At 47.1% G+C, this 27,971-nt stretch overlaps 1 protein-coding gene across 4 annotated transcripts in view; it reads right to left on the reverse strand.

The window, feature by feature from the left end:
• Window positions 1-24,801: 24,801 nt before the first annotated feature.
• Window positions 24,802-27,971, reverse strand: part of LOC137835252 (putative leucine-rich repeat receptor-like serine/threonine-protein kinase At3g14840) — a 30,824-nt gene continuing 27,654 nt past the window's right edge. Inside the window, exons 20-24 of one of the 4 annotated variants that reach the window (XM_068643668.2) lie at window positions 26,469-26,587; window positions 26,173-26,383; window positions 25,817-26,054; window positions 25,528-25,678; window positions 24,802-25,323 (exon numbers count right to left, since the gene is read on the reverse strand). In XM_068643668.2, the coding sequence (XP_068499769.2) occupies window positions 25,315-25,323; window positions 25,528-25,678; window positions 25,817-26,054; window positions 26,173-26,383; window positions 26,469-26,587 (728 nt within the window). In that variant the 3' untranslated portion in view covers window positions 24,802-25,314. Of the gene's footprint in view, window positions 25,347-25,527; window positions 25,681-25,816; window positions 26,055-26,172; window positions 26,384-26,468; window positions 26,588-27,971 lie in introns of those variants that run through there. The other 3 variants (XM_068643671.2, XM_090302271.1, XM_068643670.2) reach the window with 3 other exon arrangements.

Genomic DNA, 27,971 nt, shown 5'->3' on the forward strand with positions numbered 1-27,971 from the left:
CTCCTTCAGCATACAACATCCTGTTGGGAAGGCCCACGCTCAACAGGATAGGTGCCATACCATCGACCCGGCACATGAAGGTGAAGTTGCCGTCCATGGAGGGGGTGGTTATCACCATCAAATCCGATCAGAAGGAAGCAAAGAAGTGCTATGAGAATAGCCTGAAAAACAAGAGATCGGTGAGTTACGTAACGACCACCCCGCCTCCTGGTGTGAAGCCCAGATCGACGGTAACATAAGAGACCGCCGGAAGGGACGTGGAGATGGTGGATGCTGAGCTAGGGGAGGGGAATGCCGGTCTGGAAGAGGAAGAGGCAAGGAATCGCCCTGAGGAAGCGAGAGAACTGGGAATCGCCAGGGCGGTGATCGCCAGAGAAACCAGACCAAAACCCGTCGAGCAGTGGCTCGAGAGAGAAATCGGGGGAAAGATCTTCAAGCTGGGAAGATCCTTAGAGGTTGAGCTCCAGGACCAGATCGCCAAGGTGATTGAGCGGCATCTGGACGCATTTGCATGGTCCGCTTCGGACATGCCCGGGATCGATCCCGACTTCCTGTGCCATCATCTGGCGATGGATAACTCGGTGAGACCAGTACGACAAAGAAGAAGAAAGTTCAACGAGGAGAGGAGGCAGGCGATCAGGGACGAAACACAGAAACTCCTCGCTGCAGGCCACATCAGGGAAGTCCAGTACCCTGAATGGCTGGCAAATGTCGTGCTGGTGAAGAAGAGTAACGGGAAATGGCGCATGTGCGTCGATTTCACTGACCTGAACAAAGCTTGCCCAAAGGATTCGTATCCTTTACCAAGCATAGACACCCTGGTAGATAGTGCTGCAGGGTGTAAGTTGCTGAGCTTCCTGGATGCCTTCTCGGGGTATAATCAGATCAAGATGCATCCCATGGATGAAGAGAAGACAGCCTTCATGACGGAGAGATCGTGCTATTGCTATAAGGTGATGTCGTTTGGGCTGAAGAACGCGGGGGCCACGTACCAGAGGCTGATGGATCGAGTACTTGCATCGATGCTGGGAAGGAACGTGCAAGCGTACGTCGATGACATGGTCGTGACCTCGCTGGAAAAGAGCAAGCACGTTGCAGACTTGGAAGAATTGTTCACGACGATCGCCAAGTTCAGATTAAAGCTTAATCCAGAGAAATGCATTTTCGGCGTGGAGGCTGGAAAGTTTTTGGGTTTCCTCTTGACTGAAAGAGGCATAGAGGCCAACCCTGATAAGTGTGCCTCCATCTTGGCGATGAGGAGCCCAGCTACGGTGAAAGAAGTCCAGCAGCTAACAGGTCGGATGGCAGCCCTGTCTCGCTTCGTGTCAGCTAGCGGAGAAAAGGGCCATCCCTATTTTCAGTGTTTGAGGCGCAACAACAAGTTTGTTTGGACAAAGGAGTGCGAGGAAGCCTTCGTCAAGTTGAAGGAGTATCTGGCGAGCCCGCCGGTTTTGTGCAAACCGCTGGTGGGAACCCCTCTCAGGTTGTATTTTGCTGTAACTGAGAGGGCGGTGAGTGCGGTGCTCGCCCAGGATCAGGATCAGGCTCAGAAGCCTATTTATTTTGTGAGTAAGGTGTTGCAAGGCCCCGAGACGAGATATCAGGCCCTGGAAAAGGCTGCGCTGGCTGTGGTATTTTCGGCGAGGAGGTTGCGCCACTATTTCCATAGCTTCACCATACTGGTGATGACTGACCTGCCCATCCAGAAGGTCTTGAAGAAGCCTGACGTTGCGGGAAGGATGGTGAAGTGGGCAGTAGAATTGTCAGAGTTTGATATTAAATATGAGCCTCGAGGCCCGATCAAGGGGCAAATCTTTGCAGATTTCGTGGTCGAGCTCTCATTTGAGGCAACACGAGTTGAAGGGGACGATTTCCGTTGGGTACACAAAGCTGATCGCCGGGATTTTGCTGGCCAAAGAGATGGGAGCCAGGGTGCTAATGGCTAAGAGTGACTCGCTGCTGGTCACAGGGCAAGTAACAGGCGAGTTCCAGGCTAAAGATCCACAAATGGCGGCTTACTTGGAGTATGTGCAGGAATTGAAGAGTTCCTTTGCCTTCTTTGAAGTAGTGCATGTGCCCAGAGAGCAGAATGCCCGAGCTGACTTGCTAGCTAAGCTCGCCAGTTCAGGCAAGGGGGGTAGACAGAGGATGGTGATTCAAGAAACTCTGAAGACGCTAAGAGCATTTGTGGCAGATCACCTGGTTCTTCAGATAAGCAAGTCGACGGAGAAAGCAGCGAGAAGTCATAAGTCCCTGACGCAAGAAACTCTGAGATCGCCGAGAATTAGAGCATGTCGAGGAGAGAAGGTGAACATGACGCAGGTGTGCGCTATCCATGAGCCAGACACCTGGATAACACAGTACAAGCGATGCCTGGAAGATGGCCTTCTCCCACTGGATCCGACAGAGGCTAGGAAAGTAAAGAAAAATTCTAGCAAGTACACGTTGATTGATGGCGATCTGTACAGGTTTGGGTTCACTCACCCACTCCTGGAATGCGTATATGGCGAGAAGTGCATGAGAATCATGGCAGAGCTCCACGAAGGTATATGCGGAAGCCACGTCGGGGGTCGAGCTCTGGCGGCGAGGACTCTCCGTGCAGGTTACTACTGGCCATCGATGAGAGAAGACTGCAGGAAGTATGCCCAATGTTGCAAACAATGCCAACAGCACGCCGATTGGCACAAGGCGCCTCCCGAGGAGTTGAAGTTGATCTACAGCCCTTGGCCGTTTCATACCTGGGGAATCAACATCCTGGGACCTTTCCCGCTGGCGATCAGGCAGATGAAGTACTTGGTGGTGGCGATTGAGTATTTCACCAAGTGGATCGAAGCAGAACCAGTGGCCCAGATCACCGCACACAAGATCGAAGGCTTCGTGTGGAAGAACATTGTGTGCCGGTTTGGAGTGCCTAAGCGCCTGGTGTCGGACAATGGGACCCAGTTTGCAAGCCACCTGTTGAAGAAGCTTTGCGAAGGGGTGGGAATTCAACAAGTGTTTGCATCCGTCGAGCACCCTCAGACAAATGGCCAGGTGGAGTCAGCTAATCGGGTGTTGCTGAGAGGTTTGAAGAGAAGGCTAGAAAAAGCCAAAGGTAGCTGGGCTGAGGAGGTAACCCGTATAGTCTGGGCGTACCACACCACCGAGCAGTCAGGAACCCATGAGACCCCGTTCAGCTTGGTCTATGGGTGTGATGCAATGATTCCAGTAGAGATCCAGGAGAGCTCGCCGAGATTCCAGAACTTTGTAGAGGAAGACTCGAATGAAGAGAGAAGGCTGAACCTGGATCTACTGGATGAGGTCAGGGAAGAGGCGAGATTGAAGGCTGAAGCGGTGAAGAGAAGGATTGAACGAAGATATAACTCGAAGGTGATGCCAAGACAGTTTAGAGAAGGCGACCTGGTGATGAGAAAAGCCCACCAGTACGAGATGGAGAATAAACTGTCACCCAAGTGGACTGGACCGTTCAGAATAACCGAGGCGCTCGGGAACGGCGCCTACCGCTTAGAGACATTGGAAGGAGGGGCGATTCCGCGCACCTGGAACGCCACGCACCTGAAGTTGTATTACAGTTGAGAACTTTGTAAGTAAAGATAAACACATAGTTACATTACAATGTCTCTGTTAAAACAGTTTGAAGGGGGCACTCTTTTTTCCCTAAGGAGGGTTTTTAATGAGGCCACCCAATAAAGAGAAGTTTTCAAAGTACAAGTTGTTTTAGATTGCGTGCTTGTTGTTTTCAGAAAAGTTTTGAAGAATGACCTTGTCACTTATCTGTGACTCAAGGCAAGTTAAAGATATATTGCATGCTTTCTAAAAAGTTTTAAGTCCTCATCGTTTTTCGGCGATCGGAGGCATCAGTTAAAGTTTTAAGTCCTCATCGTTTTTCGGCGATCGGAGGCATCAGTTAAAGTTAAAGTCCTCATCGTCTTTCGGCGATCGGAGGCACCAGTTAAAAGACCTCAACGCCCTCGCGCGTCCTGAGGCGAGTTAAATACCTCCTCGTCGTCGAGCGAGTGCAGGCGAGGAAGAGTGAAAAGTCCTCAGTGTTTCTGGGGGCGAGAAGATGTAACCCCTGGGGCAATGTAGAGGCACCAGTGAAAAGTCCTCAGTGTTTCTGGGGGCGAGAAGATGTAACCCCTGGAGCAATATAGAGGCACCAGCGAAAAGTCCTCAGTGTTTCTGGGGGCGAGAAGATGTAACCCCTGGGGCAATGTAGAGGCAAGTAAAAGACCTTCTCGCCTATGAGCGAGTTCAGGCGAGTTAAAGACCTTCTCGCCACGAGCGAGTTCAGGCAAGATAAAATCCTTCTCGTCTCGAACGAGTTCAGGTATGGTGTTAAGGGTGGACGAAGTTTGGAAGGTGGCTAAGGTAGGTTCGAAGAGAGCGCCTAGCCACCCGGCCTTTTGTCCTGAAGTTCAGGAAGGTAGAGGAGGATCCGAAAGGCGCCTCTACCCCCAGATCAAAGAACGATGGCCGAGATGAAACCAGAAAGAAGCTGATCGCCAAGAGTCTTTGGCAACCAGGAAAAGTTCAAACAGTGGCGAGAAAGTTAAAAGACTCGTTTTGATGAAGCAGATCGGGTGAAGCAGTGTTTAAGCCAGTAGCTGAGTTAAAGTTTGTTGCTTGAGGAATGATTTTACGCTAAGGTTAATTGCCTTAAGATTACGAGTTGTTAAAGTGATTGTTGTTTGAAGTTGAAGTGGTTCGAAGCAGTTAAGTAAAAGATCGTGCCTACGAAATCGCTAAGTTAATTTCTTGAAGTAAATCACGCAAGGAAAGTTAAAGCAGGTGAAGAAGTCATAAGAGGAAAAACACAGACTTTTGTCATTAAAGGTAAATATCAGTTCAGAACATATGTACGGGAAGACATAAAGTTTATTACAAGTTATACACAAAAGGAAAGTATAAAGGCAGTAGATGGAGTAAATTGATCAGTCTTCGGCGGGCACCACTTTTCCATCCACCACCTCATTATTAAGAGACACCATGCTGAGATCCAGATCGGGGAACAAGCAGGCGAACTGTTCCCGTGCAGCCTCGAATCCAGCAGCCAGAATTTGGGCAGAACTCAGATTAAGTTCTTCAATTTGCTTCTTAAGCTCTTCAATCTGTTTCTCGAGTTCTTCAGTTTGTTCTTTCAGCACCTTATTCTGCTGCTCCAGCTCTTCAACTTGCTTCTTAAGTTGTTCGTTGGTTTCTTGAGCCTGGAGATGGTCTTCAGCAACCTTCTTGGATTCTGCTTGCACCTTGCCCAGTTCAGCAGCAAGCTCCCCTTTTTTCTTGTTGGCTTCGTCGAGCTCAGCCATGGCGTCATCCCTCGCCTTCTCCACCTTGCCAAGGAAGATCTCCCGGTCGGCTGACCTTTGCTCCAGTTTCTTCACCTTGACGGCGTCGATTTTTATGAGAGCCTCCAGGTCAGCCACCCTGACGCGATAAGGCACAATCTTGCTCTCTAGTTCGATTTTTTCTTGAGCCAGTTGCTGCACCTTATGGCGGAGTTCAGTGGCCTCCTTGCGCGCCATCCTGAGCTCGGTGCTCATTGCGTCCTCTACTCGGGAGTGTTCAATCTCCGCGAGTGTCAGATTGAAGGACAACTTCTCCACCTCAACCCTCATGGTGCTGTTTTCAGTTCTAAGGTTGAAGAGGTCATTCTGGAGCTTCCTGGTGGAGCTCTCGACAGCTCTGGTTATGATGGCGGGGATGTCTTCTGCTATCGTCTTCAGCTTAGCAGATAAAGGCTCCCACATCCTCGTGACCTCAAGAGGGAGGTTTGCTGCTTGTAGAGGCGCTGGATGGGCCTGTTGTTGGTTTTCGTCGCCACCTTCTTTAGTTGGTTCTTCAGTAGGCGCTTCTGCTCGTGGTGGCGACGTCGGGGACTCGGTGATCAGAATCGGAGAGGTATGGGCAACCTCATCCTCGATTGGAGCAACATCTGCGGCTGAGGCATTGGAAGGAGGACCCCCTCCAGCTGATACATATGGAGTGGAGGCGCTCGGGGGGTCCTCCATGAAATTTGGCTCGGGGACCTCAACCGCAGGTGGCGCAGTTGCCAGTGGAATGGCTTGGACTGGTGAGGCAGGAGCTGGTGGAGATGGCAAAGTCGGAGGTGGAGCAGGCGTGGATGGACGTGTTGAGGTTGGAAGAGGGGGTGGGGCAGGTGGTGAAGAAGGTGCCACCCTCTTCCTCTTCGTAACAAGGCCATCTTCGGTGACCTCGTCGTCTTCTTCCTCCTCCTCGTGGACTACTTGGGGAGCTTTCCTCTTGGGCCTTTTGAGGACAAGTTTTTTACGTTGGGCGGCGGGTTGGACATCAGAGGGAGCTGGGCCCTTAGGTGGCGATCGGCCCTGTGCGGCGGCGATCTCCACCACCGAATTTGGTACTGTTTGAGAGCCCGTTGCCAACCCGTGGGTTCGGGCGAGCGCCCTCAATTCAGCGAGTTTTCCTTGGCCCAACATATTATCTGCATAGGGTAAAAATGCATGGGTTAGTTCAGAGAGAAAGTCAATGCACAAGGCAGTATGCAACAGCAAAGCAGATAAAGAGTGCAGAAAAATAAAACCAAAGTCTCGCGCGTAACGCACAAGACACCCAGAAACAGTTAACAGAAGCAGTATCAAAACAAAGGCTTAAATGTTCTAACCTATTCGAATTTCGAGTTGGTCCTCGAAGAATTCAAAGCAGATCAGGGTGGTGGTGAGGGAGGTGATGTTGGCACCTGCCACACTCTTCCAAAAGAGGCAGAGATCTCTGTCCAACGCACCCATGCTATCAAAACTTCTGGGTCTCCTGAAGCAGCTCTTGGACTCCTTGTTCCCCTTGTTCACCCAGTACAAGGGGAAACCGTCGAGTAGGGAAGCGTCCTTGTCGTTGGGGCGCACTTGGACGAACTTTCCCTTCCAGTCTTTATAGGAATGCTGGAAGATGGAGAAGATCGACCTCCCAGCAATCCCATTTAAGCTAACCCACAAGCGGTCTCCTGGGTGCTTGGCTTCAAAGAGAAACAGAAATACATCTACAAATGCTGGCAACCCCAGATGGTCGCACATCACTTGGAACGCTCGCACAAACGCCCAGCTGTTGGGATGGAGCTGGGCGGCGGCGATGTTGAGCTCGGTGAGGAGCTCCCTCTCGAAACGAGTAAAGGGAAACTTTAGTTTCACCTTCTTGAATAGTGTTGTGTAGACGAAGCAGAACGGCCCGTCATTGCTCGCCTTATCGTCGGCGCAAACTGGCAGGTCGGGGGGGCAAGGTAGCACGGTCATCTTCTCATCGTGCTCCTTGTGGAATGTTTGGTGAGGCTCATCCCCCTTAGTCAATCGCAAAACTGCCCCAGCAGTGTTCACGGAAGACGTTTCCTTCAACAGGGTCGAATTGGCCCAGGGATAGAGTTTTTGAAGTCTGGTGGGGGGACGGGGGCTCCTCCGGTGATAGGTGGAGTCGCCTGGGCCAGGTTGGGGCGGGAAGGTGCAGGCCTCTCAGCCTGGGAAGACGAAGCACCGCGTGCTCGCGGTGGGTTGAGTGCTTGAGAAGAGGGGTTTCGCGATGAAGGAGAAGGATTCGGGGTGATCTTTGAGTGAGTCATTGTCGAAGCTGCAAAGGAAGAAGAAAAGGAAAAATGATCAGGGTTCGCAGAGGCTGACTCGATCATGGGAGAAGGGTGAAAAACGAACGAACGAAGGTTCGTTGCAACGATTGACGAAGCCCTAAGTTACGAGAAAGGAAAAATGGAAAAACAACCCACAACGTATGCACCAGACAGTTACAGGATGATGCGAATCGGTTAAAATGCAGGAAAAACCAGCAGAAGAAGGAAAGGAGGTACCTTTTGATGATCAGGAAGACGATGAAGGATGCTGGTGATTCAGAATGTTGAAGAACGCTGAGAGTTTTTTGCAGGAGAAAGTTAGAGCGTTTGAGAATACGAAGAAAAGTGATGGAACAGTGGAGTGAAAATGGGTTTAAGGGTTTTTTCGAAATGGGTTTGGGAAGCGCAAACGGTAACTGAAGGTAACCGTTGATGAAGCCACGTGTCGAGCGATGGGTGAGGGGTTTGGTGGAGCGTCAGAGAAGCAGAAAGTACAACCGCTTGGAATTCTGCGTCAGTGCCACGTAGACCGGTGTTGACGTGACTCTTTCATTCTTTTCGCTGGACAAGTCTTCGCTTAAGACTGGGGGGCTTGTGTACCGCCCTGGTAGTCGGAAGTGATGACGTGGCACCAAGCCACAGAGTAGGCGTGTGGACAAGGCGCCATAGTTGCAGAAGGGAAGGAAGTCGGGGGTTCGTGTAATCGCCAGTTATTAAGTTGGCGTGCTCCGATCTCCAGCATGCCAGGCGATCGCCCAGTTGAAGATGAAGTCGCCAGATGATAAACTCAGGCGACCAAGTGATTGGAGATCGCCAGAACAAGCACATCGCCGAAGATGAAGGTGGTGCAGATTATGAAGGCGGTCGGCGAGACCACAGGGAAGGTGTACGAGAGCACCCTAACTCGCCCGTTCCAGTAGAGATCGCGCTCCCAAGTTAGCTATGCACTGGGCAGTACCATGCATAAGTAACTTAGCCAAAAAGAGAGTCAGAAGCAGCGCCCAAGTCAAGGAGGCTCCAGATGGTGGCACGTGTACGACTGGATGCGAGCCACGTGTCCAGGTCTGTAACTGCCAGGAGAGAGAAAGTGACCAGGTATATAAGAGTTCTCAACGAACTTTCTGAGGTACGCACGTTCAGATTACACTCTTTACGCTTGCGAGTTATAGAGCTTACTGTGAGAGAGAATTCGCACGGTTCCTGTTCCTAGTTTCCTCTTAGTATTCGGTGATTCGGTCACTGACTTGGGCGTTGGAGTGCGATCGGCCGTAGCGGCGCCGCTCTGTTCTTTTGCAGGTTCTTGAGGTGGATCTCGAAGAAGGACGGAGGCTTGAAGCGGTGCACACGTCGATCCTTTGACGAGGCAGTTTCCAGCGTTCTGGTCAACAGGCAGGATCAGTTATGAAAAGAAATAAGTAGGAGCAAGGTCTACCTTTGTCAGACTCACTTTTGTAAAAATTCATTTTCACTTTTTTCAAAAGCTCAACTCACACTGGTATAAGCCTTTTCAAATAATTTAACCTTTAGAACTATATAAACCCTTATTTTTTTCATTATGAATGAAAGGCCCCAAACAAAAAAATTCAAAAATATTTTCTTTATTTTTATAAACAGATTTTATGTTTCTATTTTTTAGGAAAGATAAACACTCTGAAAAACCACACTTGTTTTCCATATTTAATCAAAGGTATCATCTTCAAACCCACATTGTAAGGATTCTGATCCGGTCGGTCATCGGTGGTTGATGACGTCAGCAAAAGACAATCACGTGGACCACCCGTAGGGTGACACATGGACCGGGTGACAGAGAGATCAGGGAGCAGATCATCCAAAGAGGTGATCGGTGGTCAGTAGTCAAGTGGCCACCGACAGACCAGTTGGCAGAGAAGTCAGGGGACAGATCACCCAGAACGGTGATCGGTGGCCAGTAACCAAGCGGTCATCGATAGATCAGTTCCCAGATGAACACCTGGGGGCAGAACGCGAGAAGCAATAGAGCACCGATCGGTCATCGGATGCATGGTCATCGGGGGCTCGTGTTACACGCAGTTAAGCTGGGGCTGAGGCTCCCAGCAAGAGCGTTACGCACGGACCTCGCATGAACATGTCTCAGAGAATCGTGCATGAGAGTGGCCTGAGGGGGGGCTAGTAAACTGGTCAGTGATTGGTGACTCCCTCAACCCGTTACGTGCATGACATCGCGAGAGGGGAATCGTTCGCACAAGAGAGCAATGCCTGGTGAGTGTGCTTAAGACCAGCCACACCTGGCGTTCTCCTGAGAGTATGCGATTTACCCAGATGAAGGGAATGCGCTAAGTTACTCCGCCAGGGGATAACTTAGACACGCAGTGAGAAGCGCTAGAGCCTTCAAGTAATGACACGTGTGTGGTTGATTGCATGCCTCCACGTGTCATCATCTGAGAGGGACGCGGTCCAGACAAAGGTGCACTCTGTGCCGCTGAAGGTACAGACAAATCGCAGACACGCGCAGACACTCCCGTTTTACTGATTCTGGAGGTACGTTGCCACAGAAAAGCACAACAGGGTTCTGACACGTGCCAGAGAGGCATAACAGAATTCTGTTAGGCATAGGTACAGAGGGAGGCATAAAAGAGAATCAGAGTGAGATTCAGAGGACAGTTTTTTACACGCTGTTTTTACACACATTGTTTTTCTAGTGATTTTGTGATCTCACTTGAGCGTCGGAGCGCCACCGGCGCAGAGGTGCCACTGTGTTTTTCAGGTTCTCAGAGAGGCTATCTGTGGAGCGAACTTGAAGGGCACGTGGTGTCAAGCTGGTGAGAAAGATCGTGACGAGGCAACGCTCTTGCGCTGAGTCAACCGGCAGGATCATTTGGCGCCCACCGTGGGGCACGTATAAAACGTGATTCCCAACCATAGTTTGTGTTGGTGGTGCTTCGAGTGTTTTCTGTTCAGTTGCTCGCTGTCTCAGTCGACTCCTGGGGTTTTCACCGTTTGTTTGGAGTTCTTTGAGCTGCTGAGTTTGCTGAGGAAGGATGAGGACAACGCGTTCCAGTTCAGTTGCGCCATCAACCGACGAAGATGCTGTGTCCATGACGCAAGTGATGGACATGATGAGGACACTGCAGGAGAACGTGGCTGCATCGCGTTCTGAGCAGGAAAGGATGCACGAGGCGCTGGTGGCCTCGCAAGCAAGGAACGAAGAGCTCAACAGGATCAACGAAGAGCTGCGCAAAGCCCTTCGGGAGCGGGAGGAGCGTGCGACAGGGGACAGATCCGCACCCCCATCCCCACCACGCAGTTTCCCTATGCCATTTTCCCAAGAGATCATGGACTCAGTAGTCCCGGCTAGCACTGTGGCAGTGAAAGCATCTTTCACTGGGGTGGAGGACCCTGAAGCCCATCTCACGGCGTTTCATACTCAGATGATGCTCTCAGGGGGCTCAGACGCGGTATATTGTAAGGTGTTCATGAGCACCTAGAGCGGAACGGCGTTGGACTGGTTCGTCAGTATACCCACTGGCCATATTACCACGTTCCAACAATTTTCCAAGATGTTTGTTGAGCAGTACATAGTGAACAAGGCGCCACCTCTGGTGTCTTACGACTTGTTTGATATAAGGCAGTACCAAGGGGAGTCCTTGAAGGATTTCCTGAACAGATTCGGGGCTCGGATAATCCGTTTGCCAGGAAAGGACGAGGAAATGTTCGTGCACGCCTTCAAGAAGGGTGTATTGCATGGGCCCTTTAGTGAGTCGCTCATCAGGAACCACCCCGCCACGTTCGCCGAAATCCGGCGACGTGCTGTGGCTCACATCACCGCTGAGAGCGAGGTCACAGAGAAGAGAGGAAATGTGGCCCCAGCTAAACCGCGCACCCAAACGAGGGTGCAACCTCAGAGGGTAATGGAGGCGGCGGCGGGAAAGAGGGATCAAAGGACGCGTCACCCTTACGACCCTAAGAAAAATAAGAGCAAGGGGCCAGGGCGCCCCAGGGAGAGTAATCGCCCCAGGGAGGGTAATCGCCCCCCGAGGTATGAGTTTGTGATGGGTTTGGCCGATTTGATCGCCATCCCAAACATAGCTGCCAGGCTCAAAGTGCCTGAGAAAACGACGGAGAAGATTTTGGGGCCAAAGTCAGACGCATGGTGCGAGTTCCACAAGAGCTTTGGCCACTCTATCAATTCGTGTTTGGCCCTGGGGCACCAGCTCGCCGAGCTGGTCAAATGTGGTTTCCTGAAGGATTACTTGCTAGAGAAGCAAGCGGACCAGGCATCAGGGTCTCAACCGGCGAGCAGCGGAGGGCAACAGCACGAGGTGCCTATCCACGGCGAGATCCACACCATAGCTGGCGGATTCTCCGGCGGGGGGTGCACAGCGTCACAACGAAAAAGGTATGCGAGGTCGATAATGTCGATTGAAGCCTTCGAGGATCACTCGCCCGACGTGGACATCACGTTCACCAAGGAGGACCGCAGGGACGTGGTGCCTCATGACAACAACCCTATTGTGATCTCGCTGGTCACGGCGGGAAGGACCGTCCACCGGGTGCTGGTCGACCAAGGAAGCTCAGCAGACGTGATGTTTTGGCCAACCTTTGAGAAGTTACAGCTGTCCCCTGATCAGCTAAGACCATATGGGGGCTGCTTGTACGGTTTTGCCGGCAACCAAGTGGAGGTGAGGGGGTATATCGGGCTGAGGACGATCTTCACCGACGGCTTGGCCTCACGAACGGAGAAGGTCAGGTACCTTGTTGTAAACGCCCCATCAGCATACAACATACTGCTGGGGAGGCCAACGCTCAACAGAACAGGAGCCGTGCCTTCGAAAAGGCACATGAAGGTCAAGCTTCCGTCTGTGGAGGGTATGATCATCACTATTTGCTCCGACCAGAAGGAGGCAAAGAAGTGTTACGAAAACAGCCTCATGAACAAGAGGTCTGTGTGCCACGTAACCACCATGCCTCCCCCTGGCGTGGAACCGGAACCCCAACGAGCCTCGGATGCGGCGTTAGAAGTGGTCGCCGAGGGCAATGTGCCGATGGAGGATATGGAGGCGAGATCCGAGAGAAACTACTCGGAGATCGCTAGAGAAACTGGTATCGCGAGGACGCTGATCGCCAGCGAGAAGAAACCTCAGCCAGTAGAAGAGTGGCTCGAGAAGGAGATCAGCGGTAAAGTGTTTAAGTTGGGAAGAACCTTGGGTAGCGAGACGCAAGACCAGATCGCTGAGGTAATAAGTAGACACATGGATGCTTTTGCGTGGGCTGCTTCAGATATGCCGGGGATCGACCCCGATTTCTTGTGCCATCGTTTGGCGATGGACCCCCAAGTCAGGCCCACCCGTCAAAGACGAAGAAAATTCAATGAGGAGAAGAGACAGGCGATCAAAGAAGAGACTCGGCAACTACTGGCAGCGGGCCACATCAGGGAAATCCAATATCCAGAATGGCTCGCTAACGTCGTCCTGGTCAAGAAGAGCAGTGGAAAGTGGCGGATGTGCGTTGATTTTACAGACTTGAACAAGGCCTGCCCGAAGGACTCTTACCCCTTGCCTAGCATTGACGCCCTAGTAGACAGTGCATCAGGGTGCAAGCTGCTCAGTTTCCTGGATGCCTTCTCGGGGTACAACCAAATCAAAATGCACCCCATGGACGAAGAGAAGACCGCCTTCATGACGGAAAGGTCATGTTATTGCTACAGGGTAATGCCCTTCGGGTTGAAGAATGCAGGAGCCACGTACCAAAGGCTGATGGACAAGGTGCTCGCGCCCATGCTCGGAAGGAATGTGCAGGCATACGTCGACGACGTGGTCGTGACGTCCCTGGAGAAAGACAAGCACGTCGCAGACTTGGAAGAGTTGTTCACCACGATAGCCAGGTACAAGCTAAAACTGAATCCTGAAAAGTGCGTTTTTGGTGTAGAAGCAGGGAAATTTCTGGGGTTTCTTCTGTCAGAGAGGGGAATTGAGGCCACACCCCGAGAAGTGCGCCGCCATTTTGGCAATGATGAGCCCCGCCAATGTGAAGGAGGTACAGCAACTCACGGGGCGGATGGCCGCCCTGTCCCGATTCGTATCGGCAAGCGGAGAGAAGGGCCACCCACACTTCCAATGTTTGAAGAGAAACAACAGATTTGTTTGGACAAAGGAGTGTGAGGAGGCCTTCGTAAAGCTCAAGGAATATTTGGCGAGCCCTCCAGTTCTGTGCAAGCCCCAAGACATAACACCCCTCAGGCTGTATTTTGCCATAACTGAGAGGGCGATCAGCGCAGTGCTAGTACAGGATCAGGACCAGACCCAAAGGCCTATATATTTTGTTAGCAAGGTGCTGCAAGGCCCGGAGGTAAGGTACCAGGCCCTAGAAAAGGCAGCATTAGCGGTTGTATTCTCGGCGAGGAGGTTGCGCCATTACTTCCAGAGCTTCACGGTACTGGTGATGACTGATCTGCCGATCCAGAAGGTTCTGAAGAAGCCCGATGTGGCTGGAAGGATGGTGAAGTGGGCGGTCGAGCTTTCCGAGTTCGACATCAAGTATGAACCCCGGGGATCGATCAAAGGGTAAGTCTTCGCCGATTTCGTGGTCGAGTTGTCCTCCGAGGTGGCACAAAATGTCGGGGGTGACTTTCGCTGGGTACTCTCTGTTGATGGGTCGTCCAACCAGCTGGGCAGCGGGGCTGGGGTCATCTTGGAGGGGCCCAACGGAGTGTTGATAGAGCAATCATTGAGGTTCGCTTTCAAAGCAAGCAACAACCAGGCAGAGTATGAGGCTTTGATCGCTGGAATCTTGTTGGCTAAGGAAATGGGGGCGAGAGTGCTGATGGCCAAGAGCGACTCGCTGTTGGTCACGGGACAAGTCACTGGCGAGTTCCAAGCCAAGGACCCGCAGATGGCAGCCTACTTGGAGTACGTGCAGGAGCTGAGAAGATCTTTCGCTTCATTTGAAGTGGTGCACGTGCCAAGAGAACAGAATGCCCGAGCTGACTTGCTAGCCAAGCTCGCCAGTTCGGGCAAGGGGGGTAGGCAGAGGACTATCATTCAAGAAACTTTGAAAGCGCCTCGAGCATTCGTGGCAGACCACCAAGTTCTCCATGTCTGCAGATCAATAGGAAGACCGGCGAGAAGTCATAGATCCCTAACGCAGGAAACTCTGAGGGCGCCGAGGGTCAGAGCGCGCCCAGCAGAAGAAGGGGCAAGATCGATGCAGATTTGCGCTGTCCACGAGCCAGACACGTGGATAACGCCTTACCAACGTTATTTAGCGGATGGTGTGCTTCCAGTTGACTCAATTGAGGCCAGGAAGATAAAGAAGAGCTCCAGCAAGTTTACCCTTTGATGGAGATCAAGCTCAAGAGGACATGGAGGCCAATCAACAAGATCAAGAAGAGGTGGAGGCACAAATGGAGGACGCCCATGGAGGTCAAAGTCCACCTCAAAGGATTACAAGAAGCATGTTCAAAGCTTTGGGAGCTAGAGGACATTTATTTTCTCTTTTTGTAATTTCTTTAGTTGAAGGTACTTAGAGGGAAACATTAGAAACCTCTTTTGTTTTAGCATCTTTTAGGCTTTAGTTAGGAGCTTTAGGAGGGGGGGTGTATTAGTAGATAGGTGTAGGTGTAGTTTTTGGGAGGTGTCATAGTAGAAAAAGGTCACACCTCCCATGTGACTTGTTTTTGGTGGGAATTTCAAATGAGTTTATTTGAAATTTCCCACCTATTTTTTCAGCACCTTAGGCTATAAATAGAGGTGCTTCCTTTGTAAAATTCAGATTGGAATTAATCTAAGAAAACTCTACTCAAATTTTGAGTGAACTTTGGAGAGCTTTGAGCCTTCTTCTCTAGTCTTATCTTGATGGATCATTGGAGTCCTCAAGTGGCGGCATCACTCTCATCTAGGAGCATTCCACACTTCTAGTGGTGAGATCATCCAACATTCTTCCATCTTCATGAGCACTCTCTTCTCCTTCCTTTCTTCTTTTTCAATTGTTCATGTTGCCTTGTGTTCTTGAGTTGTTTAGGTTCGGTTTTTCCATTTTTCAGCACCTATGTTATGTTTTTGTTTTTAATTTCTATTTTGTTCGGTTCATATGCTTACTTGCTTAATTCTGTTCGGTTATTCCAGCTTTCATTCTCTTTGTTGATTCAATTTGACAATATTTGGTTCATCCAAATGAGTTTGGGATTTGGTACTAGTTTTTGGTGAGTTCTTGTCTTAGAACAATGATCCAACTCTAAGAAAAGTGCCTCTATAATGTCCAGCTCAAGGTGATTCCTAAGAATGTCAAGAATCATTCTCTATGTGGCTATTGGAATCACATCACCCTTGTTGACGGCGAGCTGTACAGGTTTGGATTCACACACCCCCTTCTTGTATGCATACACGGAGAGAAGTGCACGAGGATTATGGCTGAGCTCCACGAGGGAATTTGCGGGAGCCACATTGGAGGTCGATCGCTGGCGACAAGGACTATCCGTGCAGGCTATTACTGGCCCACGATGAGAGAAGATTGCAAGAGATACGCCCAGCGTTGCAAGCAATGCCAGCAGCACGCTGATTAGCACAAGGCACCCCCAGAAGAGCTGAAGTCGATTTACAGCCCCTGGCCGTTCCATACTTGGGGAATTGACATCCTGGGACCCTTCCCACTGGCGATCAGGCAGATGAAGTACTTGGTGGTGGCGATCGAATACTTCACCAAGTGGATCGAAGCGGAGCCAGTGGCCCAGATCACCGCACACAAGATCGAGAGCTTTGTATGGAAGAACATAGTGTGCCGGTTTGGTGTGCCTAAACGCTTGGTGTCAGACAACGGGACGCAGTTTGCAAGTCACCTCTTGAAAAAGTTGTGCGAAGAGGTGGGGATACAACAGGTGTTTGCATCTGTCGAACACCCACAGACGAATGGCCAAGTGGAGTCTGCCAATCGGGTGTTGTTGAGAGGTTTAAAGAGAAGATTGGAGAAAGCTAAGGGATCGTGGGCTGAAGTGGTACCCCGCATAGTTTGGGCATACCATACAACTGAGCAGTCAGGAACCCACGAGACCCCCTTTAGTTTGGTTTATGGATGTGATGCGATGATTCCAGTCGAAATCCAGGAAAGCTCGCCGAGATTCCAGAACTTCGTGGCGGAAGACTCGAACGAAGAAAGAAGAATGAATCTGGATTTGCTGGATGAGGTAAGGGAGGAGGCGAGAGTGAAAGCCGAAGCGGTAAAGAGAAGAGTTGAGCGAAGGTACAACTCTAAGGTGACGTCAAGGCAGTTTAGAAGCGGCGATCTGGTGATGAGGAAGGCCCATCAGTATGAGATGCAGAACAAGCTGTCGCCCAAGTGGACGGGACCGTTCAGAATAACCGAGGCGCTCGGGAACGGCGCCTACCGCTTGGAGACATTAGAAGGAGGGGCGATTCCCCGCACTTGGAACGCAACACATCTCAAGTCGTATTACAGTTAAAGCCTTGTAAGTAAAGACGAATAGAATGAGATTCGAATAGTTTCTGTTAAAACAATTTCAAGGGGGCACTCTTTTTTCCCTGAGGAGGGTTTTTAATGAGGCCACCCAATAAAGAAGAGTTTTCCAAAGTTTAAAGCTTCTATGTTTGCATGCTTATGGCTTCGAAAGTTTTAGGAAAAAGGCCTTATTACTCGTATGTGATCTAGGGCAACAGTAAAATCGTATTGCATGCTTTCAGTTAAAAGTTTTAAAGTCCCCGTCGCTTTTCGGCGATCGGCGACACAGTTAAGGTTTTAAAGTCCTCATCGTCTCTCAGCGATCGGAGGCACCAACAAGATTAAAAGTCCTCAATGCGTCCAGGGAAGAGGAGATGTAACCCCTGGGCAAAGTAGAGGCACCAGATAAAGTCCTCCTCGACTTTGAGCGAGTGCAGGCGAGATCAAATGAAAAGACCTCTCTGCACCAGCAGATAGAGGCAAGATTAAAAGTCCTCAGTGCGTCCAGGGAAGAGGAGAAGTAACCCCTGGCAAAGTAGAGGCACCAGATAAAGTCCTCCTCGACTTTGAGCGAGTGCAGGCGAGATCAGATGAAAAGACCTCTCTGCACCAGCAGACAGAGGCAAGATTAAAAGTCCTCAGTGCATCCAGGGAAGAGGAGATGTAAACCCTAGGCAGAGTAGAGGCGCCAGATAAAGTCCTTCTCGCCGTTGAGCGAGTTCAGGCAAAATGAGCTGAAAGGTCAGGGCTGTTTGTGACCTTAAATGGTGGGAAGGGAAGGAAAATGCCTTTCCCCCTTTAAGTGAAACAGCAACGATTGACCCAGTAAGACCAGATCATTGTTTTGAAACTCAGGGAGGTAGAGAAGGATCCGAAAGGCGCCTCTATCCCCAGATGAGGGAACGATGATCAGGTCAAGGAAAAGAATAAAGGTAACATCGCCAGAACCTTATGGCGTGAAAGATGAGACAGTAAAAGGGTTGTGCGGCGAGTACCAGATCAGAAGAGTTCCAGGCGATGACAGAAGTAGAGAGGATTTCACTTGGCAGATCAGGTAAACTGTATTTTAATACTAGTTTGAGTAAAAACCTGCTGCCTAGTAAGTGATTTTATGTTAGGGTTTGTTGCCTTAAGTTCACAAATTTTGTCGAACGTCATCGCCGAAGAATTGGTGGTTGCTCAAGTTTACTTTGAGTTAACAGTTTGCCAAGTTTTTTAAGGTTAAACAACTTGCTCGAGTTAAAAGCAGCGCATGGAGGGTCAAGTTCAAGTATTGCTGAGTTCACGCAGTTGAGCAAGTTTCGCCAAACAAGGTATCACCTCTGACGATCGATGCCCTCTATGCACTTAGCGCTAGAGCGATAGGCAAGCAAAGTGAAGTAAAAAGAACGATGACTGATGAGTTGTTGGGTGGGTACGTTGCTTGAAGAACGATGACTGATCAGTCTTTCCTTGTCGGAGGAAACTTTTCCAAACAAATTCCTACGCAACAAGCTAGCAGACAGGCTACGCCTTGTCAGTCATCCAATACAAAGCAGTGCACAAGGGCTGTTAAGGACGAAGCTAAGGGAGTTGTCAGTCGCGATCAAAGTAGAGGCCAAGATCAAAGGAGGCAGATCGCGCTAGGCCTAAGCTGGTTAACATTTAGTCGTGAGCAAAGGGAAAGACAAAGCTTGAGAAAATGCGGAGAAAGAGATATGCGACTGAAACTAGTATATATTAAGCGACAAAGTTTATACAAGTTCAAGTACAACAAATTACGCAGAAGTGTGAAATTACAAAGAAAAAAAGAGAGAAAGAGCTCAAGGAGGAGGGGTGAGTTTTCCATCTACCACTTCGTGATAAATGCTGAACTGCGAGAGGTCCAAGTCTGGGAGAACGCATCGGATCTGCTCGAGCGCCAGCTCGAATCCGTCAGTAAGGGCGTCAGCACCCACATTCATAAGATCGGCGTTCTCAGCCTCTAATTTTTGCTTTGAGGCCTCCGTAGCATTTTTCTCGGTGGTAAGGGCAGCAAGGGAAGAGGTAGCTTCTTCCAATTGGCCCTTTGCTTCAGACAGTTTGCCTACCACCTCCTCAAGTTTCTTCTCCCCTGCAGCGGCCGCTTCCCTGGTGGACTCGAGCTCCCCCACTAGTTGTGAGTTCAGTTGGCGTAGGGAGGAGGTCTCGGCCCGCAGTTGCACCACCTCGCAGTCCAGAGAATTGACGGTTTGCCCCATCAAGATCTCAGTCTTGATGGTCTCCTGGACCTGCGCTAGGTACTCCCCCCTGGCTTTTTCCACCATGCCCCTCATCAGATCTACGGACCCTTGGGCAGCTTCGAAGTCACTTTGCAGTGACTCCTTGTCATGCTCAAGCTCCTTTACCTTCTTCTCCAGGGCTATTTGCTTGTGGTGCTGGGTGGAAAACTCCAAGGAAAGCACAATCTGCTTCGCCAGGTGCATGTCCACCTCCTCCCCGGTCCACTCGATAAGCTCCCGGCTGCGAATGAGCTGTCGAACCAGAGCAATGACTCGGCTGAAGTTCTCATTACTTGTTCCAGAGCCGCTTGGTCGAGAGCTAGTCCCACCACCTTCAGCGGTAGCAGCGGAGGTTGGCAGTGGTGGTGGCGACACGTGAGGTCCCGGGAGATCCCCCGAGCGAGCAGAATCACCCCCAGCAGGTGGAGTGGATTGACCAAGTGGTTGGCCTGCTGGGGGAGGAGATGGCGATCAAGGAGTTGGGGATGGCAGTTGTTTGGGGGAGAGAGAGCATGTTGGCACTGGGGCAGGTTGAATAGAGAGGGGCGAGGGTGAACCTTCCTCTATCTCCACTACCTCAATCTCCCCAGGCTGAAGAGATGAAGCCCCCCCAACCGCTGGAAGTGTCCTCTTGCGGTGTATGAGAGGAGAGCCAGAGCTCTCCTCTTCGGTTGAGGGAGCAGGAGCAGCAGCAGCAGCAGCAGATGAAGGAAAGGCCTTCACCAGCTTCCTTCTTTTCCTTTCTGGCTCGGGGCCTTCAGCTGGCGCGACCGAGAGAGGAGGGGCTGCAATAGGATCGGTGGTGGAAGAAGAGGAGCCAGTCCCTTTGGCCCCCCGGAGTTTGGCAAGCTCCAGCAAAGCTTTCCTCCTATCCTTCCCTGACATCATATCTACATCGAAGGGAAAAAGAAGAGTTAGAAGGCCTAGTTATGCAAGTAAGTCAAAATGAATGCAAGCATGCATGAAAATGTGCAAGTATCCTAAGAGGTGGAAGAAGAAGAGCTACCTATGTATTTTTTCAGAGCCAACACATCAAACTCATGTTTGATGAGGAGTGCAAAGTTGTACTTGGCCCCCAGGAACAACCCACACAACTCGCGCTCGTAGGGGGCCATGGCCTCGAGATCCCGGGGTTTCTTGAACTCAACCACAGGAACCCAGTAGAGGGGGTACCCCTCGAGCAATGTTGGACTTTGTGGGGTAGCAGATATCATGTAGAACCTACCTTTCCAATCTTTGAAGGATTGCTGATACAGGCCCAAGAGCACCCGTCCAGCAACCCCGTTCAGACTAACCCAGGACCTGTCCCCAGGGTTCTTCGCCTCGAAGAAGTAGAGGAACACGTCCACGGAGGCGTTATGCCCGAAGTAATTGCAGAGAATTTCAAATGCCCGGATGAAAGCCCAGGCATTTGGATGGAGTTGGCAGGGTGCGACGTTCAGCTCCATCATCAACTCCTTCTCGAAAAAGGTGAAGGGCAGGCGTAGCTTCAACCTTTTGAAGATGGCAGAGTAGATGAAGACGAAGGGCACCCCATTGGTGGCCCTATCGTCCGCGCAGATGGGCATCCCTCGAGGGGGAATGCAGACGCGGATGTTGAAATCGTTCTCCCGATCGATGGCGCAAGAGGGCTCATCCGGGTCGCTGCTCAGGAGGGATTTTAGGTGCCCTTGCGGCAGCAAGGTAGAGGTTTCAGCGAGCAACGCCAGGGGAGCCCAGTCATAGACCCTGGCGTTGTCGTGGTAGGAGGTTGCAACGGGCGGTGGTGGAGCTGGAGCACTTGCGGAAGGCTGTGCACCAGAAGACGAGGCGACGATTCGAGTGGTCTGTTTCAAGCGAGCCATTGATAGATAGCTGCAGTGGGGGAAAAGCGAAAAGTCATAATGAATGGAAGGAGAGGGAATGATGAATAGTTCGGTGAAAAACAGAGGAAGGAAAGGAGAGAAAGGTCCAGGTGGAAAGAGGAAGAGGGAGAAGCAGAGAGCAGAGTGAAGAGTGCGAAAACCCTAGCCTGGGTCGAGAAGAGGAAAAACGGAGAAGATGGATGCATGATGATGAAAGGGACGAATGCAATCGATGAAAAGAACCTAAATGGAACAAGAAAGAAGAAAAACCATACCTTTGAATGATCGCGAAGGTCCTGAAGATAGAAAGCTGGAGGAAAGATGGAAACGCAAGAGGGGATTCGCAGAGATTCTGGGGGTTGATTGAAGAAGATGAAGAAACAGTAAAGGCGCGCGCCTATTTGAAAAGAAGGGAAGCGCTAGCGACACTCCACGCTGACCGTTGATGCGCCCACGTGTCGCGAGATTAAGGGAGGTAGTCGTAACGTTAAAGGGCAGCACGTGAGGTAGCACGTGACATGGGCCCACTTGCCACGTGGACCAAGGTCGCGACCACTTAGTCTCTTCGCTGAGAACGAGTTCACAACTCGAGACTGAGGGGCTTGTGATCCGGTCGGTCATCGGTGGTTGATGACGTCAGCAAAAGACAATCACGTGGACCACCCGTAGGGTGACACATGGACCGGGTGACAGAGAGATCAGGGAGCAGATCATCCAAAGAGGTCAGGGGACAGATCACCCAGAACGGTGATCGGTGGCCAGTAACCAAGCGGTCATCGATAGATCAGTTCCCAGATGAACACCTGGGGGCAGAACGCGAGAAGCAATAGAGCACCGATCGGTCATCGGATGCATGGTCATCGGGGGCTCGTGTTACACGCAGTTAAGCTGGGGCTGAGGCTCCCAGCAAGAGCGTTACGCACGGACCTCGCATGAACATGTCTCAGAGAATCGTGCATGAGAGTGGCCTGAGGGGGGGCTAGTAAACTGGTCAGTGATTGGTGACTCCCTCAACCCGTTACGTGCATGACATCGCGAGAGGGGAATCGTTCGCACAAGAGAGCAATGCCTGGTGAGTGTGCTTAAGACCAGCCACACCTGGCGTTCTCCTGAGAGTATGCGATTTACCCAGATGAAGGGAATGCGCTAAGTTACTCCGCCAGGGGATAACTTAGACACGCAGTGAGAAGCGCTAGAGCCTTCAAGTAATGACACGTGTGTGGTTGATTGCATGCCTCCACGTGTCATCATCTGAGAGGGACGCGGTCCAGACAAAGGTGCACTCTGTGCCGCTGAAGGTACAGACAAATCGCAGACACGCGCAGACACTCCCGTTTTACTGATTCTGGAGGTACGTTGCCACAGAAAAGCACAACAGGGTTCTGACACGTGCCAGAGAGGCATAACAGAATTCTGTTAGGCATAGGTACAGAGGGAGGCATAAAAGAGAATCAGAGTGAGATTCAAAGGAGAGTTTTTTATACGCTGTTTTTACACACATTGTTTTTCTAGTGATTATGTGATCTGACTTGAGCGTCGGAGCGCCACCGGCGCAGAGGCGCCACTGTGTGTTTTTCAGGTTCTCAGAGAGGCTATATGTGGAGCGAACTTGAAGGGCACGTGGTGTCAAGCTGGTGAGGAAGATCGTGACGAGGCAACGCTCTTGCGCTGAGTCAACCGACAGGATCAGATTCTAATACATTCCCTACAAGTAACAACTTTTGAACCCCAAATGTGATTTCCAAACCATCTTTTCCATTTTTCCATACTTTTTCAAAATAAACTTTGGTGTCCATTCTTGTTTTGTTTCTATTTTTAGTTCACCGTCCTCTGTCCTAACCAGGGTTGCGACAATGGATAAAAAATATAACCTATAATGTTATATAAATAAAAAATTCACTAAGCGCATCCCCGTGTACTGAGTTGATTAACTTTAAAGACAATTTTTGGTGTTGGGCTAAAAATGGCTAAGTTGAAAATGGTTGAGCCAATGAATTACACTGAGTGCATTTGGCTTGCGCTTAGCAGATTGAAATATGACTCAGCAAACCTATAAATGATTGAGCAAAAATATATTGGAAAAGTTTCAAAATCCTCTTCTGCATAATTTCGTTGAGAGAAGATGAATTGGCTGAGTATATTTTTTTCTTCAGTAAAGACACTTTAAAACTAAGTTTAAAAAGATGTTAAGAAATCTCCTTTTGGATGTTACATTATTACGAGCATATTATCACTTATGTTGAAGATATCACTTATTTATTTAGAAAAATGAACTATGTGTCCATGCCCAAAAGTATAATTAAGAAAATTATGAATTTGAGATGTTCAAAAGTTAATCACTCGTCAACTTAGTCCACAACCAATTGTGAAGAATTTAATTCTCTTCAGTTGCCTTGTCATTATGTATAGTTTGTTGTTTTTGTCATTTTAAACTAATGACATTTGGTAGCTCTGTGTACAACTTACAACTTATAAAGTTTAATTTACGAGAGTTATAAAGTTTAATTTCATTTAGTTCAAAAGGATAATTACACTAAAAAAAATTATAAAATAGAAACCAATTTTAGAGACAAAAAATAATTAGTTGTTATAGTAATTAAATTAGAGACCATTTTACAGAATAAAAAAAATGGTTTCTAAATTAGTTTCTATTATTGTTTAATGATTTCTAAATTGGTATCTAATTAGCAACCAAAGTTTTTCTTCCAAATTTATAATCTAATTTAGCAATCATAGAAACTAATTTAGAAACCAATTTTTTTTTTAGTTTTTAAAATGATCTCTAATCTAGTTACTATAACAACTAATTATTTTTTATCTCTAAAATTGGTTTTTATTTCATGTTTTTTCTTGTAGTGTTATTAGTCTCACATGTGATAAGAGATAAAAAGACCAATAACAATCACATCCATAACAAAATGGATTAGTCACTTCAATATAAATCAAATAAATGTTATTATTCTTTGAACAAACTTCATACTCAAGAAATTATTCATATAAATAATAATAAGTTTTTTTTGTAATATTTGTTTTCTCACTTTATTAAAATTCTGTTACATTCAAGAGTCTTCTTTAGTAATATAAATATTAATAACGTAATAAAACAAATAAATATTTATAAAAAAAAAATCATTCTTTTTAAAACCGTAATAAAATAACACAAAAAATATTAACATGGCATATGTCATCTCGAGTGAATGTGGTGAGCTAGTCCATGAAATGACTTAATGTACCTAATTATAATGAGTCATTCAATCTTCTTTAACTTTACCTTTCACTTTATCCACCTACCATAATTTCTTCTAACCTATTTAATACAACCAAAGAAAAGTAACCCACTCACTAATAACGTAATAAAACAAATAAAACATTCAAAAAAAATTATGGAAAATTCATTCTTCATAAACCATAACAAAATAACATAAAAATTTTAAAAATACAAAAAAAAGTTGCACTTTTTATACACAACTTTCATAATTTATTAAAAGAAAACTTACATCGATTTAAAACAATTAAACAACGAAAGAATTACAAATAAAAAGCAGAGTGTTTTATGCACAACTTTAATTTAAAAATAAATTAAAAAAATCATTAATTTTATATGCACAGTCAATTAATAGTTACGAAATTAAAAACACTACTTCAATAAAATAATAAAATTATTTTACAAAATGACTTCTTCACAATAAAAACAATAAACTCATGATCACAGGACCCAACTTCCTTAATATCAAGTTGTTGGGTATTACAAGCACCACTGACCGAGTGGTTTGTAGCCAAAGATTAACATTGTTTCAGGGTTAAAGTGAAAACACATTAGATAACGGAATCACAACTGCAATAATGATGAGAAAATATTGTAATTTCTCTCAAGAGCTAATTTCTCTCAAGAGCTAATTTCTCTTGTCCAAATAAGATGAATCAAGGTGTGTTGGATAAAGATCTGATGCGGATGTAGATGAAGCAGTCCATGGCACTTGCATACTTAGCAAATGATAATATTGTCTCATTGCCTCCATCCTCTTCTCATCCAATACCTCACTTGTCTCTGTAACCACTTCCTCAACAACACTTCTTCCTTCTAGCATGCTTACTACTGCTGACATTGTTGGCCTAAGTGTTGTAGTCACCTGAGTGCACAACAGACCCACTTTTATCATCACCAATGCCTCTTCTTTATTGAACTTTGAACCCAATCTTCTATCCACTAGCTCCATTAGATCACCTTTTTGTTTCAATAGTTGTGCCAGCAAAGCAATTAGTATAAAGACAATTCCTTCCAAATAAATTCTAAGTTCTACATATCTATATGTGACTAATGTACAACATGTTACTCTTAAAGCCTAGTGGTAGAAATCAAATAACATTACCAACAGCTAGTTCATATTCTCATAAAAAATTGGCATGATCAGATTTTGAGAGTACTCACCCAATCAAGAATTGAGAATGATTCTTCTTTTTGTCGGTGAATGATATTGTTCTTTCCATTTACAATTTCCAACACAACAATTCCAAAGTTATAGACATCTGCTTTATCACTTAAATAACCATGCATGGCATATTCTGGAGCCATATATCCACTCTATAATGAAAATTAAAAAGTTAATTAGCTACACAGCCTCAATAAATCCTTTTTATTTTTTTGTTTCTTAAGAGTACAATCATATACATGAAAAATATTTCTCTATGAAACTTACACAAAAAAAATACGAACTTACTATGTCCCAGCTATTCGGGTGCTAATATGAGTGTTTTCCTCTTCATCAAGCTTTGCCAAACCAAAGTCAGATATTTTTGGGTTGAGGTCTTTATCAAGCAACACATTAGTGGCCTTGATGTCTCTATGAACAACCTTCAATCGTGATTCTTCATGAAGGTATGCCAAACCTCTAGCAATACCAACACAAATCTTGTACCTTGTTGGCCAATCCAATTTTATTTGGAATTCTTCAGGGCCTTCATTTGTGAAAATGATATAAAACGGAAAAAAGTAACATATATAGTCATATTCGTAAGTTAATATATCAAATAAGTGATAATAATCAAAAGTTCATGATATAATAAGTAGATTTACCAAATAAAGCTCGAGCAAGGCTATTATTTTCCATATATTCATATATCAACAATAGTTGATCTCCTTCTACACAACATCCATAGAGTTTAACAAGATAAGGATGTTGCAAAGCAGAAATCATTCCTATTTCATTTAAGAACTCACGATTCCCTTGTCTTGAATTAGAAGAGAGTAGCTTTACTGCTATTAATGTCCCATCTGATAGACATCCCTACATTTCCAAGGATGATGTTATATGTTTTGAATGTAGTAAAATAATTTTAAAACATCAATATGCAAAATTATAGACAAAATACCTTGTACACAGGACCAAATCCTCCTTCTCCAATCTTATTCACCTCATCAAAATTGTTTGTAGCTACTTTTATTTGTCTTAAAGTGAATATACTTGTTCTTAATTCTAAACCTTTTAGCTCTGTTAAATAAAGAAAAATAAATATCAGAGACCTCTTATACGTAGTAAAAAAAATTCATGTTACCTGGATACACTAAGTAGGGCATATATTTAAATTTTCACAATATTATAATTTAATTTTCTTACACGAAAAATCCACGTGTTTCAGGGCGAAAATTCTGAGAATTTTTCTGTGTCCATTCGGGTATATGTAATTAACTATGTTTGTAAATATGGTTAATTTTGGTATCTAATGAAATAGTTAAATGTATAAAAACTATGAAAGTTGTTCATCAGTTTTGATATGATGTCATCGTGATTGTTCCTTTTACAGCATGGCTGGAACCTGCTTCTGTATCTATTCTTGTAACTGTCAGACTTACAAAAGAAATTAAGTCAGGTAGAGGGTTGAGACAAGGAGACCACTGACCTCTTTTTTGTTCTTTATTGTTGTACATGGGTTAGTTAGAAAAGCTACGACGAGCAATCTGTTTCAAGGAATAATAGTGGAGAAAAAAAAGTTGAGGTTGAGTTATTACAGTTTGCAGATGATACGTTGTTTCTTTATCAGGTCTTACACACTGTTACTATCAAGAGTATTTTAAGAGAGTTTGAACTGCCATCTGAACTAAGGGTTAACTTTCATAAAAGTAATATACGTGCCATTGGGATTGGAAACGACGAGCTTTCAACCTTTTCTACAATTTTAAACTATAAGCATATGGCTATCCCATTTCAATATCTAGGCATGATTGTGGGTGGAATGCTAAAAAGGCAATGTTTTTGGAATGAGTTTGTTACTAAAATAAAAAATAAGCTTACAAAGTGGAAGGGTTGAATTTTATCTTTTGCTGGTATCGTTTGTCTTATAAAATTAGTTTTGTTTGTTATCCCTCTGTTTTACCTATCTGTGTCTAAGATCCCTAAGTCTGTTTGTAGTAACATAATTAACATAATACAAATGAGATTTTTGTGGTGTTGGGGTAATGAGGGAAAGAAAATAACCTGGATTAAATGGGAGGAATTATGTAAGGACAAGGACCAGGAAGCTTAGAAATAAAGCAGATTGGGAGGTTTAACTCAACTTTACTGGCTAAGTGGAAATGGAGACTTGGGGTAGAAAATCAAGGTTTGTGGAAAGAAGTACAACAATCTAAGTACGGGTCATGGATGAGCCTAGATGAACTAGAACGAATGAGGACGGAGTTTGTGTGATGGAAAGATTTGAGGAAGCTTTGTGGGAAAGGCCAACAAGGGAACTGGATCAATAGCCATGTAAAATGGAAAGTTGAGAAAGGTATTAAGGCTAAGTTGTAGGAGGACGCTTGGGTAAATCAGGTCTCTCTGAAAAATTGCTTCCTTAGACTATATTCTATCTCAGAAGACAAAGATAATTTAATAGCTG

The sequence above is a fragment of the Phaseolus vulgaris genome, chromosome 5, assembly GCF_051622355.1.
Source record: "Phaseolus vulgaris cultivar YP4 chromosome 5, ASM5162235v1, whole genome shotgun sequence".
NCBI classification, from domain to species: domain Eukaryota; kingdom Viridiplantae; phylum Streptophyta; class Magnoliopsida; order Fabales; family Fabaceae; genus Phaseolus; species Phaseolus vulgaris.